Source organism: Sinocyclocheilus grahami, unplaced genomic scaffold, assembly GCF_001515645.1.
Source record: "Sinocyclocheilus grahami isolate Dianchi unplaced genomic scaffold, SAMN03320097.WGS_v1.1 scaffold563.1, whole genome shotgun sequence".
Lineage (NCBI taxonomy): Eukaryota > Metazoa > Chordata > Actinopteri > Cypriniformes > Cyprinidae > Sinocyclocheilus > Sinocyclocheilus grahami.
The window spans coordinates 1,040,807-1,061,308 of NW_015505742.1; the positions used below are offsets into that span (position 1 = coordinate 1,040,807).

The following is a 20,502-nucleotide window of genomic DNA, read 5'->3' on the forward strand; positions in this document are numbered from 1 at the left end:
AAAAAAAAAAAAAAAACTTAAAGGTTCCAATTTCAACGGTAAAGGTTTTAAAGCCTAATCGGATAACTTTTTTAAAAAGTTCCTCTAAGAAATCATTAGGTATCGGTGTGTCTAAATTCCCATCCAGTGAGGCTATCCGTAAATGGCAAACAGATTTCTCTCCTGGCGAAGCGAAGCGACGTGTGTTTCTGCTGTCCAGGCAAACCATGCTGAGAAAAGGAGAGCTTCTGGTTTTATTTAGTGGAGAAAAAGACTGCCAAGCAGTCTTACATCCCTAGAATAAGTGCTTACGAGACATTGTATTTTAAAAAAAAAAATTTATTTAGATAGTTGCATGTCTAAAGATGAAACAGAGACATTCTGACTTAGGAATCTGGACAACTTAAGATTTCCAGACCAAGCTGGGGTGTAATGTTTGGCTCAAAACCTCTTAGTTAGTGAGGTATTGTGATAATAAACATAATATTAATGGTGTTCTTGTGCAATTTACAGTCATCTTTATGCCCTAGTCTTCTCAAAGAACATACATTTATCTAGAGTACAGCAGCACCTGCAGTTTTAGACCAACAGGTTGAAAAAACGATGAAGCAGCTAGAATCAGTGGTGAAAGGTCTTCAAATAATGGAAAGCTGCAGTTGCGAATGAATGAACCCTACTTGCTTATGGATGACATTGGCTTGATTTAGGCTCTATGCCATTGTTGCATTATTGCTCTTGACAGATAGGCTACAAACTTTCATAATTGGAGCAGCTGGCTTATGGGTACGGTGGCATTGCAAATGATATTACTTATTAGGAATAACCACTTTAAAGTGGCTAGACTAAAGCAGCTTTAAAAAAAATAGGGCTTGCACTGTTTGAAGTGCAGAGTTCAGCAGTTGAATAGAGATGGCATTTTACAATGTTGTTTATTTTCTGTGATCATTAGCAACGCCTGCAATTACATTTTGATAATTGTTTTCATATTTACTCAGGGGGTAATTTGTGTAAACAGTTTTGATTTGCAAGCCCATATCTTGTTGCAGACAATTATGCCATTATTTTAAGGTTGGGTGTTGAAAAACCCATTTGGACCGCAGCCTGAAACCGTACACATGCAGCGCTCTCGTAGGTACTTCTGTAACGCCCCCCCTCCCAGAGCAGCATCGACTGCAACAAGCGCAACACAGTGCACTGAATTATGGACAACAAAGACACAGCATCTCTTGTGTGAGATCCATGCCTTTAGGGGCCTTTCTCAGTTTTTGGTTTTGTACTGGCCAAAAAGTGACACCTTGACCCACATAGAATGATATCAGACTGTCCATGTGTTAATAGTGTCGTTGCAGTGGCATATTTTCTTTTATTCTCAAAAACACTATTTTCACCAGCCTCTCTATTTGTGCCTATTTACATTTTGTCAAACACTGCACTCAAATCTGGAACCTTCTCAATGAATCCTTCCAGGATGCTTACCAGATATTTAATTTAGAATTTTCTCCTGTTTTAGAAGTTCAAGATTGTTGCACTGATGCATTTTGGCCTGTTTGCAATTGCATTTCTACTGGGTATTTTAAGTTGAAGGAACCTGTAACTTATTTAGAGGTAGACATCTATTATATTGCACCTTGATTTTGGAAAACAAAGTGACAGAGAGCATATTAAACTGCATTTTATTGTTTTTGAGTGGTGTTTGCACATGCAAAACATGCTTCCATTATGCTAGGATGTAATGGATGATTGCCAGGGTGTTGCTATGTGGTTTTAAGAGGTGTTCTAGGTGGTATACAGTATTGTGTGTTTCTATGCTTTTGCTAGGATATTTTTGGTGGTTACTTATTGATAAAAAACCCACTTCCATCATTTTTGGTCCTTCTATATGGGACGCTTTTGCCTATTTTATCATCTGCCAGGTAAACTCCCACGTCTGATTGATCACCAAGCTGCACAGTTTGTTCACGTTTGCAGCACAAACAGTGCAAGTTTAACCAAAGTTTATTTTTATAGGGTTTGTTTAAATCACTAGTATGAACAGCGTTGTAGTTTTAGTAATTACGATAATTGCATATTAGCAGCTTTTCTTTACCTCTAGGACAACATTTTTGTGTCCACTTTAGCTTGACACACCTGATTAAAGGATAAAGAGACACATATAAATACTTCATGTGAACAAACAAAGCACTTAGTTCTCCCCAGCGTTCCTGCAAATAGACAGATAGACGCACACACGTATCTACACACATCTTCTTTTCATCTACAACACCCCGAGTGGTTGTGTATGCCGTTTCATCCTATTTTTCTGGGTTTCGTGAATAGGAGAAATACTAATCTATGCAGAAGCTAGCTCCGAAAAGAAGGTCAGAAATTTGCATTTGGGGCCAGGAAACCACGACCGGATCAATCCCTGCAGAGGCAGTGGGTGCTGAGAACTCCCTGGATTGCTTGAATTGAGGAGGAATTAAAAATATAGCATAAATAATTGAAACAGCCCCTCCTAGTTAGTGTCATTTTGAGCTTTTAGTGGAGCATGAGTGTGGGTGTGAGAGTGAAGACAGACAACGTGAGACATTGATGTTTGTAAATTAGGGCACCGCAGAAGTTTCGGTGAGCGATAACTGTAAAATTTATGATGCACGATCAGATGCACACTGGGAATTGGTGACTGAAGTGCATTATAAAATCTCTCAAATCTGAGTGGGTGAACTGCGTTTCTGAGTTTTTGTAAAATAGCTGATGCATGGTCACCTGTACAGCATTTGAATTCCACGTTAATTTAGCAATCATTTGTTCTTTATGTCTTATGTCTTATAAACACCCTAATGTTGGTATAATACATATACTGTGATTACTATTAATACATATAATTATTTATGGAATATTGACATCTTGTACCATTTTTATACCACTTAGTTCTGATCCAGTTGATAATCTTGTGGTTTATAATGATCTAACAGTGCTGTTTGTGAAGCTTGGTAGCTCTTTTGTAAAGAAATTAAAAGGTGTGGAACCCTTTCCAAAAAGCAAAACCAAGACATTTCAGTCATGAAAATGAAAAATTCTATGTTTTTTAAAGGGATAATTCAACCACAGATTCTGTCATCATTTGCTCACCCTCATGTTTTTACAAACCTATATGGAAAAAGCAGACCAAGTATCATAAAAGTGGTCAATATGACTTGTGCGCCAGATTTCATGTCTCCTGAAGCCATATGAAAGCTTTGTAAGAGGAATAAAATTAAATTCATTTCATATGGATGCCTATTGGACTCTTTTGGTGAGTGCTTAGGTGGTAGTGAGACTCGTGAGAAAGACAGAATGAGAAAGAGTGAGCGAGAACGCTTTGGTAAGGATGAATGGATCAGTGCTGATTTCCTCACCGCGGGTGACAGCACTTTTTAATTAAGGTGCGAATGGAAGGATGAAGAGAGAAACAGAGAGAAAAAGAGCGGGTGAGAGAGATGGAGATATATCATGGTCTCTCTACATGGATGCAACTTATCGCTACAGTGACAGCTCAGCACAGCGATGATCCCATTAATAGAAATGAAGACCAGCAGAGAGGAACACAAAACATCTGGGTGCGTGCTCAAAACATACACGCACAGAGTGATTCGTATTTAGAGGGCTGTACATTTTAGATCCCCTTTTGTTTTAGTCTTTCTTTTAGTCTTTAAAAGCATCAGCTAGAACCTCATGTTATTAAGGGATTAAACTAAAAAAAGAGAAAAATCTGTCATTATTTCCTCACCTTTTATGTTGTTCTAAACATGTTTGACTTTCAGACTGAAATACGAGTCATTGTTTACTGGTAAACTTTCCCTCCAGTGATCCCTAACCACTGCAACCGGATCAGTGAGTCAGTGAGTCGAACCTGAGAGGTAAACCGGTCTGATCTGTGAAAAACTTTTTTTAGACTGGTTTTGTAAACTGGATTAATTGAAAAGATCTGACTCAAAAGAATGATTTATTTGCAAACCGGACATGGCTACTTTTCTCATGAACGTGCGAAGAAGAGCCAGGGATGTCATGTTTGAAATGGTGATGTGCAGTATGAACGAAATGTTAATTTAGATATCAAATCTTTTGAGTGAATTGGTTCACAAAACTGGTTTGAATGATTTGTTCACACAGATTCACCTCACCAGTGATCCAGTCACAGCTCGATGACTTTCAGTTTGTTTCTCACAGAAAAGATGGCACACATATGGACCATGTTTATGCAGCTTTTATGGATGTTTATGGTCATATTTGTTTGTCATCATTCTCATTTCAACATCTGCTTTTGTGAAAAAAAAGAAAAATGTGAGTTTGAAATTACATAAGGGTGAATAAATATTTTATTTTGGGATGAACAAGCCTTTTAAAGTTACACAAACCTTATTTTTATTATTTGTTCATTCCAGCAACCAGGTCTGAAATCTCTTCTCGGGGCTGTCTGTAGCCTCTCTCTCCTTCTGTCTCTCTACATGAAAGGGCAGATCTGTCTAAAAAAAAAAGTGCCAAGCTCGCAAAATCCCCCCTCATGGATTTATCCTCAAGACCCTCTTCCCTGAAAACACACAATAGCACGATAGACACAGCCAGAGAATACATGCAGACAGAATGAAAATGCTAGAATGATTGCTATCTGTCTGTCCTTTTGTGTTCCTGTAATATATTGGGTAATAATACCGAGATGAGGTGAGGAATTCATGGGAGGAGGGCTGTAAGGGAACTGTCAAGTCATCTTCAGCACAAAATAAGAGGAGAAAATAAGGAAGAAGGAAATTAAACCTATTTTTAGGACCGTTTTTTTGGCAACGTGACATTATTTTCACGATGACTGTGAACACAAAAATCCTCAATGTAATGCAAATAATAATAATAACAATAATAAATGTTATTTAAATGGTTTACGCTGTGCTAGCTTAATTGAGAGAGATGGACACATGCATAGATGGATAGATGAAAATTCACCCATGTGTCGTTCCAAACACATAAGACATTAGTTCATCTACGGAACACAAATTAAATCCGAAAGGTAGTAAGGATATTGTTAAAATAGTCCATGTGACATCAGTGGTTCAACTGTCATTTTCTGAAGCTACGAGAATACTTCTTGTGCACAAAGAAAACAAAAATAAGGACTTCATTCAACAATTTATTCTCTTCAAAAAGTATACTTGTAGCTTCATAAAATTACAGTTAAACCACTGATGCTGTCTGTTGCTGTCTATGGAGGGTCAGGAAGCTCTCGGATTTCATAATTAATATCTTAATTTGTGTTCCGAAGATCAACAAAGGTCTTACGGTTTTGTAACGACATGAGGGTGAGTAATTAATGACATAATTTATATTTTTGGGTGAACTATCCCCTTTAACGACATCAGTGGTTCAACTGTCATTTTCTGAAGCTACGAGAATACTTTTTGTGCACAAAGAAAACAAAAATAAGGACTTCATTCAACAATTTATTCTCTTCAAAAAGTATACTTGTAGCTTCATAAAATTACAGTTAAACCACTGATGCTGTCCGTTGCTGTCTATGGAGGGTCAGGAAGCTCTCGGATTTCATAAATAATATCTTAATTTGTGTTCCGAAGATCAACAAAGGTCTTACGGTTTTGTAACGACATGAGGGTGAGTAATTAATGACATAATTTATATTTTTGGGTGAACTATCCCCTTTAATGCATTGCTTTTAATTTTTTGCAGAGACTAGCAGACATGCCAACAATGGCATCATCAATTCAAGCTTAAATAATGAACTGATTTAAAATAAATATAATTGGGATGTTCTGATAAAAGAAAACAAATACATTTGATTTCCATTTATGCAAATTGTAAGTTAAATATTGTGTGAAGGTGACATGAAAATGTGCTGCATAGTAGGAATGACCCATCTGCTAATTCCTCAGTTGTCGTTTGACTGGTATGCGGTTAAAAAAACCCTCACTGCACGGTTGTCATGGTGAAAGACCAGAAAGTATTTCTGTCTCCTAATCTTAGCTCCATTTAGAATAATAATGACCAGAGTGATATTCTCTATGTGTGAGGGCGGCATGAAAAAGGGCTGTTGCGCATGTTAGCGTGAATGCTAGCATGTGGAAGGAGTGTTTGGTGAAGATAACAGAGAAACCACATTGGGTGAGGTGGTAGAAGAAAGGCTTTGTTATGCTGGATCCCATTGCAGCTTTAGGGGTGACCTCTTGAACCTCCAGAGAAGAGACCTGCGTGTCACTTCCTGTCTCAGAGTTGGCTGTGGTGGACTATTATATCTTGTAGAGAGCATCAGAAATGTGTTAAATGCTTCCAGACTTCTACATGAACATTGTGGGATAACTTAAAAGAACATAAGATAATTGGAAATGTGGGCGTCATGTCACGGAATTTGCCAAATTAAAAGCTTTATTTACTGTAGAAATACAGTATCCACATAGCAATGCCATTAGGGAGATGTTATTTTAGCTTTAAGTCAGCATTCCCAACCATTTTCCCCCAACCAACTTCTATAATGAGATGTATTTTCAAGAGGCCTCTGTGACATCATTCAACATGCACCAACTACTTGCAGGAGCTTGTATTAATGAACACAATAGGGCTAAGGTTGATTTAATGATGGTTTTAACTTCATATAGCATTGCTTTTGTCCCTTGTGTGTTTTGACAACTTTATAAGTATTCCTAGTAGCCATGAAGTGCTCGCTCAAGGATTTGCTAGCTCTTGTGATTTATGTATTTAATTCAGACCGCACTGCTTGACCAAATTAGCATTAAGTATGTGGCTAATAACTAACTTATCTAGCACTCTACCTCACCTCACTTTCTCATTCTCATTTCTCTTTTGTCTTAGTTGAGACATGCGGAGGCCAGCTGGATGCCAGTAATGCTGGTTACATCACATCTCCAGGATACCCTCTGGAATACCCACCCCATCAGAGCTGCCAGTGGGTGATCAGCGCACCCGAACCCTCTCAGCGCATCGTGCTAAACTTCAACCCCCACTTTGAGCTGGAACGACTGGATTGCAGGTGAGAAGAAAGTCTGGGATAAAGGAAATTAGCTGGAAAAAGGGGGAAATTAAGTACTAGTCCTATGGAATGATAAGCATGTGCGTGCAATTAATTTACCTCCAGTGGAGCATTTGCAGACCCTGCCCTGTGTGCGGAATTGTTGATGAGGCGAAAGTGGAAGATAAGGGAAAAGAGGGTGTGAAAGAGGAAGATGTTGAATACACATAATTTATCGGATGAGAGAGAAAGATGTGAGTCAGGGGGAAGGGGTAGAGAGGATGTGTGAGAAAGAGATAGTGGTATGGAGGATTTGGGAGAAAAAGCGATCCGGAGATGTGGAACTATGTGAAGAGAGGAATAACGTTGAGGGTGAAGTTAAGAGAGATATAATAGGGTTTAGAGCGAGCCTAAAGGGCTTACGCTGGGATGCAGTGCAGCTGTCACTGGGAAAGGGAGTCGTCTAGAAGGCTTTTTGTGGAACTGTTTCCCCTCAGCTGTAAAATTAATTACGTTCATCCATAGGCTCTCACTTCACAGAGTCTGCCTTAAATTACAACGACCAGTAGATCGGTTCTACCAATGTCACTGTTTCTATTACCCTATAGAACAGGGATTGGCAACTCCGGTTCTGAAGGGCCACTATCCTGAAGAGTTTAGCTCAATCTCAAAATAAAACGTCAGCTCTCCAGGACCAAAGTTGCCCTTGTCCCATATAGCTGTGAGACTTAGGATATCCTAAAACAAGTGTGTCCAGACCTGCTCCTGGCGGGCCACTATCCTGCAAAGTTTAGATCAAATTCTAATTAAACACACTTGAACTAGTTAATCAAGACTAGAAACTTTCAGAAAAGTGTGTTGGGGCAAGTTGGAGCTAAATTCTACAGGACATTGGCCTTTCAGGAGCAGGATTAGACACCCTTGTCCTACAAGGTAATTGTTTAAGACACTTCTAACATTTGGACAGATGGCAAAAGATGTATTGTTCGTCAACAAATTTTCAAAGGGAATTTAGGTTCTGATTTTTTAATGGGGTGTAGACCTCTAAAGGAGCATTCACACTTTTTAATAGGAGCAGCGACTGCAGGCAATGAAACAAAGTTGAGTAGAGTGTGCAATGTGGTGATCTATTCCCCAAAGTCATGACAAATCTGTACAAAGTGTACAATGTTAAAGGGATAATTCACACAAAAATTAAAATTTTGTGATCATTTTCTCACCAAACCTGTATGACTTTCTTTCTTCTGGGGAATCAAAAAGAGAATACTCACCCACAGGTTTGATACAACATGAGAATTAAAAAAAATCATGACTGAGTTTTCATTTTTGGGTGAACTATTCCATTAAGACTCTCTCGACGAATGACAAATGGTCTTGTACTTTGGATATATTAGTCAAAATTACTGTCTGGGATTTTACTGTCTGAAATTACTATCTGTCATCTTCAGGGCTGTATTGTTCCTGCTGGTGTGAAATTGATGTTGTTTTTAAGCACTTTCTTTTATGAGTGGTTTAAACCCGCTGTGGCTTCCCCACGGGCCGCCCATGTGCATGACATCAACAGGGAAGTGTGTGTCTCAGTTAAATCTGTTGGATTCCCCTAAAAAACAACCAGCTATGAATATACGGGTATCATTTAAATTAGGCCATGTGTCAAGTCCTCATATATGTTTGTGTAAACAAGCAAGATATTCGCTTCTTTCTGCTTTGTGGTACATTTGGAGGTTTTATCCAAACAGTCTAGGAAGAGACATTGGGAGAAAGTGGTAGAGATAGAGAGAAGGACAGACACCAAAAATACACACCTCAGTGGCTGATGTCTTTTGCTGATACAGCTCAGGCTAATGCCCCCTCACTCCCCAAATGAACATTCTGGATTTGCTGTGTACAAATCTTCAATCTCTTTTCCTGCTTGGGTGGCTTCATCAGGTTGGACAGCTCTGGCTATATGTGTTGTTCAGATTAGGATTCCTAAATGAGATAGAGTGTACAAAGGTTTCAGAAAGGTATTACCTTGAAACACATTCCCAATTGGACTCCAAAAACAGGCGAAAATGTCAGGCCTCTTAGTTCAGGGGAAAAAGTAATGGTGGTTGCTTGAGAGTGTGTGAATGAATAGTTAGTTACAGTAAAACAGGGGTGTCCAGTCCTGTTCTTGGAGGGCCACTTTCATGCAGAGTTTAGCTCCAACACACCTGCCTGGAAGGCTCCTTGATTAGTTGGCTTAGGTTTGTTTAATTAGGGTTGGAGCTAAACTCTTCTGGAAGGTACCCCTCCAGGCAGAGCCTATCCTCCCTATATGTAAAGTATGCAAGCTGCGTAGGGCCCCCGAAACACCAGGGGGCCCCCTTGCTCTCATAGATGATTAATTTTAGTTTCATTTTTGAATATGACCAACTGTTATGAAAACCACTTATGTCATTTATTTTAATGAGGTGCGCTGTCGCCCTTTCTACGTAAAAATCTGTCAAATCATGTAACGTGAATGTCATACAGTGTCTTACTCGAGACAAAAAAACGAGTTGAAAGCATACCGAGCCACGGAAGAGACACCGTTTCTCAAGCGGACAAAGGTGTTTCATTCATTCATAACTCGTCATTCATAACCCCCCCTGGTTTCCTGACAAACTGATATAAAGCTGTGAATCCTGCCATAGCGGATATTGAGTAAAACCAGCCCATCAGATTAGAGTTTGCCATTTTGGGAAAGCTCTCTTTTTTTTGTTTGCTGTGTGCACCACACAATATCCAAAACAATGGGCAATAATTGTACTTTAGATGCACAGCTTTTCACCGGGGCAATACTCTTTGAGTCTTATCTATGCATAAAAGGTGCATATCAGTATCTTAGAGTAGTAGGCTATAATATGAACCCTTGAGGTACTATTATGAACCTTAGGGGTAAATAAGGTACAACGATGTCCTTTTATGGGTTCTACCCCAGTGACAAGCTGTTGTACTTCTAAAGGTAAAATTTTTGCACATTTATTTTTTTTCTGAGAATGTAGAGTCTGAGGCTGATATTCAACATTATCAGGGAATTAATGTTGCTGTTTATATGCCGTCAATTCAGTAGTAGGCTGAAATTGAGCTGTAAGGGCTTTTGTAGTTGTGGCTTGCAAGATTACGATACCAGAAAACACACACTGCCCATTTACCACACTCATTCTTAACCCTCATTACTCCGTCTCACAGTCTGAATAAGGGAAAGTAAAGTGGAAAGAAATGTGTGATGAAAAATTGCAAGAGGTGTCAGATGCTTTACGCTACTGTGCTTCATAAACTGGTCTCTTTCTAATGGTCCACTTCAAGCGTCCATCTCCTCCATCTGTATTTTGATATATACAATGAGTCATCGTCAGCACATTTAAGCGAGGTATGATTGAAAGGCCTGGCTCCGTCTTTTAGATGGCAAACACTTACACACACTAGCAAGCACATTTAAATTCACCTTGTGCTTATAAGTGCTGGCTCGGAGTCTCTGTTACTCGGAGGAGCTGCCTCGGTTTTGCTTAGCTTGCACAATTTACTCTAGACAAGGTCAAAGCAGCTTCTTGTGCCCTAAACCATACTAACTAATGCGCTTCTAAAAAGCATCTTGTGGCTCACATGATGTAGTTAGGATAGGTGTGGTATCAGTGACATTTTTCAAGGGGCACTTTCAGCAGGGAATTTTTATTCCACGAGCAAAGTCTTATGGCTTTTACCTGGAGGGCTGTGAGCAGATTGATCTGAGATATATGCAATAAAAATGGCAAATGAAATATCTGGCCATATCTTTAATGTGATACTCTTCTCCTTTGAGATGAAAGAAAAAGGGCAGAGAGGCGAGAAGTGATCTCTATCTTTTGCACTTAGAGATCTATCTATCTGTCTGTCTGTCTGTCTATATATCCATCCATCCATCATCCGTCCATCCATCCATCCATCCATCCATCCATCTGTCTTCTATTAAGTAATTTTTTCAGTCCATTCCTTCAGGTCTCCACCCAGTTTGCCTCATTGTCATTCTCCAAATAGATCCCATTATATTTTCTCACCCTAACACATTACTCTATATGCAAACAGCAAGTTCCTTCTGAATGCTAAATACTGAGTTCACGTAATGCATACAGAGGAGGAAGTAAATTGTTGTTGAAGGATTTAAATGTTGTACTGCAGTGGAAGGGCTTAAGTCGAAACCAGATCTGATTGCGAATCACCTCTCAGACATAAAATATCGACAGAGAGACAGTTGTTTGGGCTGAGGAGGGAATCTAGAAGAATTACTGGTAAGAGTGAGACAGATATGTGCGATGAAGTCTGCATCACTCAAGGGAGTCTGCGCTCTACTCAAGTGATGAAAGTTCTCACGTTTACTATGCAGCGCTATCTGCAGATGTTGAGGTGCTAAGCTATTGAGCAGCATCAGCGTTTCTAAACTGCAAGCATGATATCACCCTATTTTCACTTTTCCTCAGGGAAGGGGATCAATGTATGTTCTTTGCCCTTAATGAAGAATCAATGCACCCAGCACGTTCAGAAGAGTGAGGTCATGGTCAAGAAGGTCACAGACCAGTGGAGCAAAGGCCACAGGGGTCATGTGCACAAAATGAACATCACATAAATAGAAATACCACAGTTACAATGAACAGCTATAATAATGGCTATTCTTAGATCAATAATTGCTCAATGAACATTATAAATTGTTTCCAGCTCCTATAGTGTTATTGGAAGTTGCCATAGAATACCTACGCAAAGCTTTTGTCTGCATATCAGTTCAATTCAAGTCACAGCCTAGTTCGAAATGCAACTATATGTTTGTCAGCATTATTGGCAAGTACATAAATTATTCCTTTGTCCACTAACTGGCCACAGTTAATCAATTTTCTGGATATCAATGGTCTTTATATATGTATACATCAAAGTTAGCAAAGACTTGTCTTAGTAGCTTGACGACTTCCTAATGATTCAAATAGGTCAATAATGTTTTTTTTTTTAGGATAGAGCAGTTTCAGTGATGTTTTTAGGGCATTGGAAATATATCAGCAACCCCGGAGTGTATCAAGATATTGATAGCTCAAAAAAAACGCAATCAGTCTGGCGCAGTATAAAGTGACACATTTGGGAATTCAAAGATTTAAAAAAAGTCTCTCTTTACCCCGAGAAGCCAATTTTCCCCGAAAAAAAGTTTTAATATCCTTGATGGAAAAAAGGACCTAATGCATTCTGATGAGGCCTAAGGCTTTCAATGGCAACATAATGGGAATTGGGAGATGGCACGTTTTGACGGGAACTTGCTGAGTCTGGGAAGGCCAGAAAATTCTCTTTCCTAAAGGTGTGAGTTTTGGAAAAAATGTCACAAATGTTGCTTTAAAGCCAGTTTTAGTGTTGTTTATGAAAGCCTCAGGCTCTTGCGGTCTACCCCAGTCATCTGTAAATGTCAGCGCTGTATCGGACAGCCATGCTATTTGTTTCCCGACCGTATTGAAGATGGCAACCCTCCCTTCCCCTTGGGAACCCTCCCCGGCATCTATTTAATATTTCACAGGCACTTATAGCTTATTAGGCTGCCCTCCCAGGGGCCGAGCGTGCGGCTTTCCATGCAGACTCTCAGCATTATTTAATTTCAATTTTAGTGTCTTGGCCTGTTGACGAGCTGTCCTGGAGCACGTCCTGCGGCTGCTGGCCTAAAAGCATGGCAGAATTCAAATGAGCGGCCATTGTGCTATTCGATATTGTAAAGCCAATGTGATTGTGTGTCAGACAGAATTATATTCTGAAAAAGCCATTGAGCTGAGTTTAAGAAAGATAGAGCTACAGGACATCTTCATATGATAATAAAGATATGCTACGCAGACTATAATAGCTGTTTGGTTCCAGCTAAGTTAAAGCTAAGCTAAGCACATGTGAAATGGCTTGTCGATATCAGTTTTAGTTCCTGTATATAAAAAAAGTATTTTAGAATTTATATAAAAACGTATTTTTTTACGATAATACCATGGCATGGTATCATTTAATTACTATGATTCTTAAGCATCATACTTTATATTATATTATATTATATTATATTATATTATATTATATTATATTATGTTTTGTTATGTTATGTTATGCAACATAGTTAAAACTTGATTCTTTAAAAAAAATCTATTTATAAAGAACTGTATCAGTAGCATCATTCAGTGATCACATAATGTGGCAGTACCATGGTACTTTAAAATATATATCATGGTATCTATAATTACCCTTTGTATATCGCACCAGGCTACCATTAGTTATTTTTATGGTGCTATAAGGTACATAGAAGAACACATTATTATAGCAGATTCCACAATGCCTGATATTACTATTTTTATACATCCACTGCTATTTACAATATGTGCGTATGGGCTCCTGAGCCAAATATAAGATTCAGCAGTGATTTTTAGCAAGCCAAGAGGGTCTTATGATTTAAAAACACATGCTGAAGTGTTGTTTATTGTGTAGGTAGTCGGTTTCAGGCGGTTCCGAGATTAGTGGGGTCCAGGCTTGTGTTATGCCCAGTGCCACTACAGCACATCTCTTTTCATTTGAACCAAGAAACAAACACGCTATATTACTGTATATGCACAAACAAACATGGATAGTAGCATCCGTACCCCTGTGTATCTGTCTGTCTGTGCCTCTCTCCAGACAAACTGCTCTTTAGGGCAGCTAGTGACACCTCGGGGGACTGTGTAGGCCTGAAAAAAATGCTTGAAAAACACCGTAGGTGTGAAAAGCAATTAGCAGTGAAGAGGCTGGAGGGGAGAGGAGACAGAAAGTGAGATTGTAGAGGAAGACATGTCTGAACATGAGACAGGGACACAGGGCCTTTGCCCTCCTCGTGTCAAGCCTCTCTTCCCCACTCACACTTACAAACATACCGCTGTCTGGGGAGTTTTCATCACCGCCTGTAGCACCTGAATAACCATTGAATCGTGCATAATTAGCATGCATAATCGCAGCTCTATTGCACCGCGGTAAACAATTTGAGCTTTACGCCTATAAAACGATGTTATATTGCTGTGATAATGAGAAAAGGCTTCTTGCGTTCAGTCACAAGTGCTGTGAAATTGATACAAGTATTTTTTGTGAGGTAAATAAGTGATCCGGGCATTTCTGTTGATCAATGGGCATCCTGGTTTGTTTGCACTTTCAAGCGCATCTCGAAATGCACCGGAGCCAAGTGGAGGCGTCTAGAGACGTTCAATATCCACATTTGACACACTCACTTGTCACTGCTAATCCAGGAGCCAAGAGCCCCTACAAAATCAATTACAACCTAATTACACTTGCATACAGTTTACAAGCCTTCATCCCAGCTTTTCTAGTGTTTGAGGTGAGATGGACACAGAAAGAAAGTGAGTGAGAGTTTTGTGTGTATGTGTGTGTGTGGTTTTACCTATAGTACAGTTTGTACAGTAGCTTTAAAAATACATTGTGAATACCATGATGATTTTGATTAAGCCACTAAGTTAGGCAAATTTATTTTTCTTTGTCCCCAATTAATGTCTATGATTGAAAAATTCAGTAGAAGAAGTTCCATTCATTTATGCAAATCAGTTCAGTTTAGTTCAGTTCAGTTACAGTTAATTGATTTAAAACTCTGGTTTGTTACTGCCAAACCACTGCATTTAAACAATTCAGTAAAAATACAGTATATGTTGCTTCTAATGCTGGTGGATATAAATGGTGAATATAAATAAAAATAGTGAAATATTCTTTCTTGTATTCATTCAGTAAAAACAATGTGGAAAAAATATAATATCATCAAATTTTTTTCCCTAAAAAAAAAGGGGGAAAAAAATCCCTAAAATGAAAAAAAAAAAAAAGTCATAATATTTGATGCCATTTAAAAAAAAATAATTCTCCTAGTCTAAGAGTGTTCTCTAAATTAAAAGTATTTGTTTAATGTAAAAGTAAATAATTTCCTTTCCTAATAAAAAAAAACTTTTATAGTAATTTGTATTACCGGTAATAATCATTTCAAAAGTCTGAAAATGATTGAGGTATCAGATTTTGACCTGTTTTGCCTAGTCTAGGGTTGTTCTCAGAGTTAAAATGATTCATTAGAATTCTTATGCATTAGAAGGATTTCTGATGCTTTACATGGATATGTAAGTTTGTTTGTGAATGTGTATGTAGTCTAAATATACACCGCTGTACCTGAAGTCTCTAAGTGTGCGGTCGGCCAGGGGGGTCCAGAGCAATGAAGAGTCAGAGACACCTGCCTCTTTATGTCATTCTGAGGGGCCCGGGGCCGTGTCAGGTTTTCACATACATGCTCCCTGAGTGACGTGGAGCCAGCAGTTATGCGGCTCAACCAGGGATAATTCAGAGTCAACTGGGAAGGAAAAGTTAAAAAAAGGCAAAACATCATGTCTTCATCCTATTCTGGTTTGTAGGGAAAGCGCAGACACATTCATTGACATCAATGTGTTTTTGAGTTTCTGTACGATTCTTTGGAGACTGCAAAAGTTGTTGGTGTTTCACTATAGATTTTTCAGATCAGTGTTTTGGTTTTTGGCTACTTTAAAGCACGAGTACAGTGATGGATTTCTAAAGAACAACAGAATCACAAGTAACATTTTGAATTTTTTTTTTCATTCAGGGGTTTCAATTAACTTCATTCACTGAATTTTTGATGCGATGCACCTTCAACTGACAGAAACACCGATTTTTATTCTTTGATGCACTGAAGGGCATCTTTTGCCACTTTAATTGTCTGTCTTTGCATAGATTACACACTTTACAAAACAAAACAAAACAAACAAAACAAAACACAAAACACAAAATACAAAACACAAAACACAAAACACAAAACACAAAACACAAAACAAAACAAAACCACAAACAAACAAAACAAAACAAATCAAAACAAAACACAAAACACAAAAACACAAAACAAAACAAAACCACAAACAAACAAACAAAACAAAACAAATAAAACAAAACAAAACACAAAACACAAAACACAAAACAAAACAAAACAAAACAAAACAAAACAAAACAAAACAAAATTAGTTTATGGCCTATATATAAGTCCCAGTGCAGTTTTATGTTTAATATAGTAAAATGCTATAAAACCACTGTTTCCATTTTGTTTGTATAGTGTCAAATGATGTGTTGGTTATTATTTTGAACCATATTTTTTTTTTTACAAAATAATTTAAATATTTGTTCCCAGTATTATTAATAATATTTATTAATAATGTTAACTATTATTAATTATTATTATTGCCATCTCACAGTTTTACCCCTAAACAAAGTCATTCCTTAGAGTCCAGTTCTAAAAATACCTTGTGAATCAGTTTAACTGAATCATTTAATAAATTTGCTTCAAAAGAATCATTTAATTAATTCAGCTGGCATTATGCTATGAAACATCTTCTCAATGATATTCGTTTTTATTTTTAAGAGTTTCACACTAAGTTAAAACTAAACTTGGAACATTTTGAAGCAAATTATCTGCCCCCTACATTGTAGTAAGTTTTAAAGGTGCATAGATTCATTTTCTCAGTACAGAGAAGTCTGGTCGGCATGTTGTGCTCCAGAGCAGTTAGGTTGGGAATGATGGCGTATGTTTACAGGGATCTTGTTCTTGTTTAGGGGTTAAATGGGGCAAGCATTCCTGAGGTGTGAGAAGAAGCCTGACTCATGCCTCTCTATGGCCAGATTTATTATAAGGAAGCACTCATGCAGACAACCGGCTGGATTTTTGAGAGTCTTTTGCCTCATTTAGACATTGTGTGTGAAGTGTTTTGGCAAAAGAGGGCAACACACATTAAGGGATTATTTTGGCTGGACAGGTGGTCATTGTCTCAGCTCCTTCAGTCTTTCTCTGAAGTGACATGAAAAAATGTGTGTTTGTTGTTATAAGGCAGCAGTCCACTGTGGGTCAAAGGTCACCCCAGCTCAAATTAAAGCGACTCCTAGCAGTTCCTTCACAGTTATTCATTGCTGCAGAAGATATTACATTGCACTTCCTTGCATTCTTAATGTTTGTCCTTCCCAGAGGAACATTTTTATTGCTCAAAGGTTCCTCTTTTATTGCTTCGGTGACTTAATGGAGGTCTCAGTTATGTTTAAATATCAACTTTATCTGATGTAAATAATTTAGAAGTATCTATCTATCTTTATATATTTTATTTTATTTTAGCTTATTTATTGTATTTGTTTAACTAAATTAAAATGTGAAATAATGTCTTTGTAACTATCTGAAATAAACATTTTATTTTAGTTAATGTTTCTTTTATTTCAGGTAAAGATTTTAGTTTTAACTATAACTATCCTGTTTCAGACTTTGGCTTTTTTTGCCAAACAAACAAATCCAAAACTAGCATTTATGCATGTACTGTTTTTTGCTTCCAGGTATGACTTCATAGAGATCCGAGATGGGAATTCTGAGTCCGCGGACCTGCTGGGAAGGCACTGCAGTAACATTGCTCCTCCTGCCATAATTTCCTCGGGTCCCGTCATCCACATCAAGTTTGTGTCTGATTACGCGCACCAGGGTGCCGGCTTCTCCCTGCGCTACGAGATCTACAAGACTGGTGAGTGAGCTCAATCCTGTTGCTGCCATGTGGTTAAGGAAACGGATCATTTTTTTCCAAGGAAAATTTCTGTTCCTGACAATGAACAGCTCAAGCATTCTCATCCTATCCTCAAGTCCTTTCACATGTGCTCAGGCGTTCTCATACCACGTCAAAATGGGATGCTATTATACGTCTAGATTGCGGCTATTATAATCACTGCGTCACAATGCAACTTTACTTGACAGAAATAACCATTTTAATTTTAATCGCACTGCTCAGCAACATCAGCCGCTTTCCCATTCCACATTTAGTGATTACCCATTATATATATATATACAGTGCCTTCATTTATTTCACGTTTTGTTATGTTGCAGCCTTATGTTAAACTGCTTTAAATTACTTTTTTCCCCCACATGAATCTACACTCCATACACCATAATGACAAAGCAAAACCAGAACTGTCACAACTTTGTAAATTTATTAAAAATAAAAAACTGAAATAAGTACATTGCATAAGTATTCATACCTTACTTAACTTATTACTTAGCTGAAGCACCTTAACAGCCTCAAGTCTTTTTGGGTATGATGCGACAAGCTTTGCTCATCAGCATTTGGCAATTATCTGCCATTCTTCACCTCACCTCTTCACTTCTCAAGCTCTGTCAGGTTGGATGGGGGCAGATGCACATTTTCAGGTTTCTCCAGAAATATTTGATTGGGTTCAAGGCCAGGCTGTGGCTGGGCCACTCAAGGACATTCACAGAGTTGTCTATAAGCCACTCTTGCTGTGTGTTTAGGGTCATTGTTCTGTTGAAAGGTGAACCTTCTGCCCAGTCTGAGGTTCTGAATGCTCTGGACTAGGTTTTCATTAAGGCTCAATCTCAGTATTTTGGTCCATTGAGCTTTTCTTCTACTCTGACGGGTCCCTCAGTCCCTGCCACTGAAAAATAGCCCCACAGCATGAGGCTGCTACCACCAAGATTGAGTCTGGCCACACCGACATAAAGCCCAGATCGGTGGAGTGTTGCAGTGATGGTTTCTCCCATCTGCATGTATGATCATGGAGCTCAACAAGAGTGACCATCAGCATCTTGGTCACCAGTCTAGACAAGGCCCTTCTCCATCAGTTGCTCAGTTTGGCCAGGAGGCCAGCTCTAGGAAGAGTTCTAGTTGTTTCAAACATCTTCCATTATGGAATATGAAGGTTACATGATTCTGTGAACCTTCAATGAAGCAGAATTTTTTTCTGAACTCTTCCCCAGATGTGTGGCTTGACGCAAAACCTGATTCTGAGCTCTGCAGGCAGTTATTTTGACCTCAGGGCTTGGTTTTTGCTCTGATATGCATTTTCAGCTGTTAGACTTTTTATTAAGACATGTGCGCCTTTCCAAATCATACCAATTCAATTGAATTTGCAACAGGTTAACTTCACTTGAAGTGCATTGACATCTACAAGCAATATGAATGCTCTTGAGCTAAATGTTCTACTGTCCCAGATAAGGGTTTGAATACATATGCAATGGAATTATTTAAGTTTTTTATTTTTAATAAATTTGCAAAGATGTTAAAAACCAGTTTTTTTGCTTTGCCATTATGGTGTATAGAGTGTAGAATGATGTAGGAAAAAGTAATTTAAAGCAATTTAACATAAGGCAGCAACATAACAAAATGTGAAAAAAATGAAGGGGTATGAATACTTCGCAAGGCACTGTATATATAGTTATATATATATAATTAATAAAAACTAATTATAAATAAAATAAAAATTGTTATAGATTTCTGCTATATATATATATAATTATTTATATTTATTTTACACTATATATATATATATATATATATATATACACACACACACATTTTTTATACAAATATAATTTTTTTTCATGGGTTTTATTATTATTTTAGTACTTCTGAAGTTTGCCAATAACTTTACAGCTCATTTGAGAACATTCTGTGGTGACATGCAGCTTTGACACTTTCGGTGTCAGTTGTGTTTGGTGTCGATGTGTTATGAGGGTCCTGCTGACAAGATTTCTGCAAATGTTAGGATTCTGCATTTCACAAAATAAATGAATCCAGTTTATCCTTTCAACAAAGCAATATTTCTTAAGAAACGCTTGGCACACTTCACATAATTCATTATTTTTTTTGGTCACTGTCTCTCCAGATGTGGAGACAAGCAACACATTTTTTTTTCGTCACTCAGTGGTCGGGGTGTTTATGTGTGAACTCTCACTCGGCCTCAACCTTAGATTGATGGTTGATTGGAGCAGGCTGGTTTTTGAGGGTCACGAGTGGCTCAGGTTGATTTTGGAGGCGCTCTTGTTACGCTGTAAATCTCGTTAGCGGAATGACCTCCTGCGACCTTTAACTCGCGGCTCCAGAAGGTCGCGGCACCTCCGTCCTGCTGCAAGGCCGTCAGACACGCTGATTCTTAAATGTTCCCTCAAAGTTTCCGAAACGCTCCCAGACCAATTAAACTTCAAGGGAGAGAAGAAAAGAAAATAAACTGAGGTTTAGAGGAAAGGCGGGGAGGGGGCGATGCTTAACTCTTTTTATCCCTCCGCCAGCATGCCAGGAATGCCCTCTTAATTGGACTCTGATCTCTCATCCTTGGGGAATTAGAGTTTGGAGTGCATTGGCAATTTGTGCATGGACTTTGGAGCCATTTGGAGCCATCTGTAGGGATTTTACTGTACTAGCTAGAAGTACATACTTGCAAGACATCAGAAAACTGTTTCGATATGTTTTGTTTTGCTAGGCCCATTTGTCCGTGCTAAAGTTGTTCTGGGTGGTTGCTAGAGAGTTGCTAAGGTGTTTTGGGTAGTTGCTAGCATGACCGTAGCCAGGGTTTGAAAATGAGTGAGGTCTGGGGTGGGGTTAAGAATTGTGCACTTTAAAAGAGACAGATATGTAGATGTTTGTGATTGTGAAAGATGTTTTCTCTGTTTTGGAGGAGGGATGATCATTTTTAAATCATACCATATTTTGTAC

The 20,502-nt window shown here is 38.3% G+C and overlaps 1 protein-coding gene across 1 annotated transcript in view; it reads left to right on the plus strand.

The window, feature by feature from the left end:
• Positions 1 to 20,502, plus strand: part of nrp2a (neuropilin 2a) — a 79,680-nt gene that overhangs the window by 2,142 nt on the left and 57,036 nt on the right. Inside the window, exons 2-3 of the mRNA XM_016239357.1 lie at positions 6,811 to 6,988; positions 17,342 to 17,523. Of these exons, the coding sequence (XP_016094843.1) occupies positions 6,811 to 6,988; positions 17,342 to 17,523 (360 nt within the window). The remainder of the gene's footprint in view (positions 1 to 6,810; positions 6,989 to 17,341; positions 17,524 to 20,502) is intronic.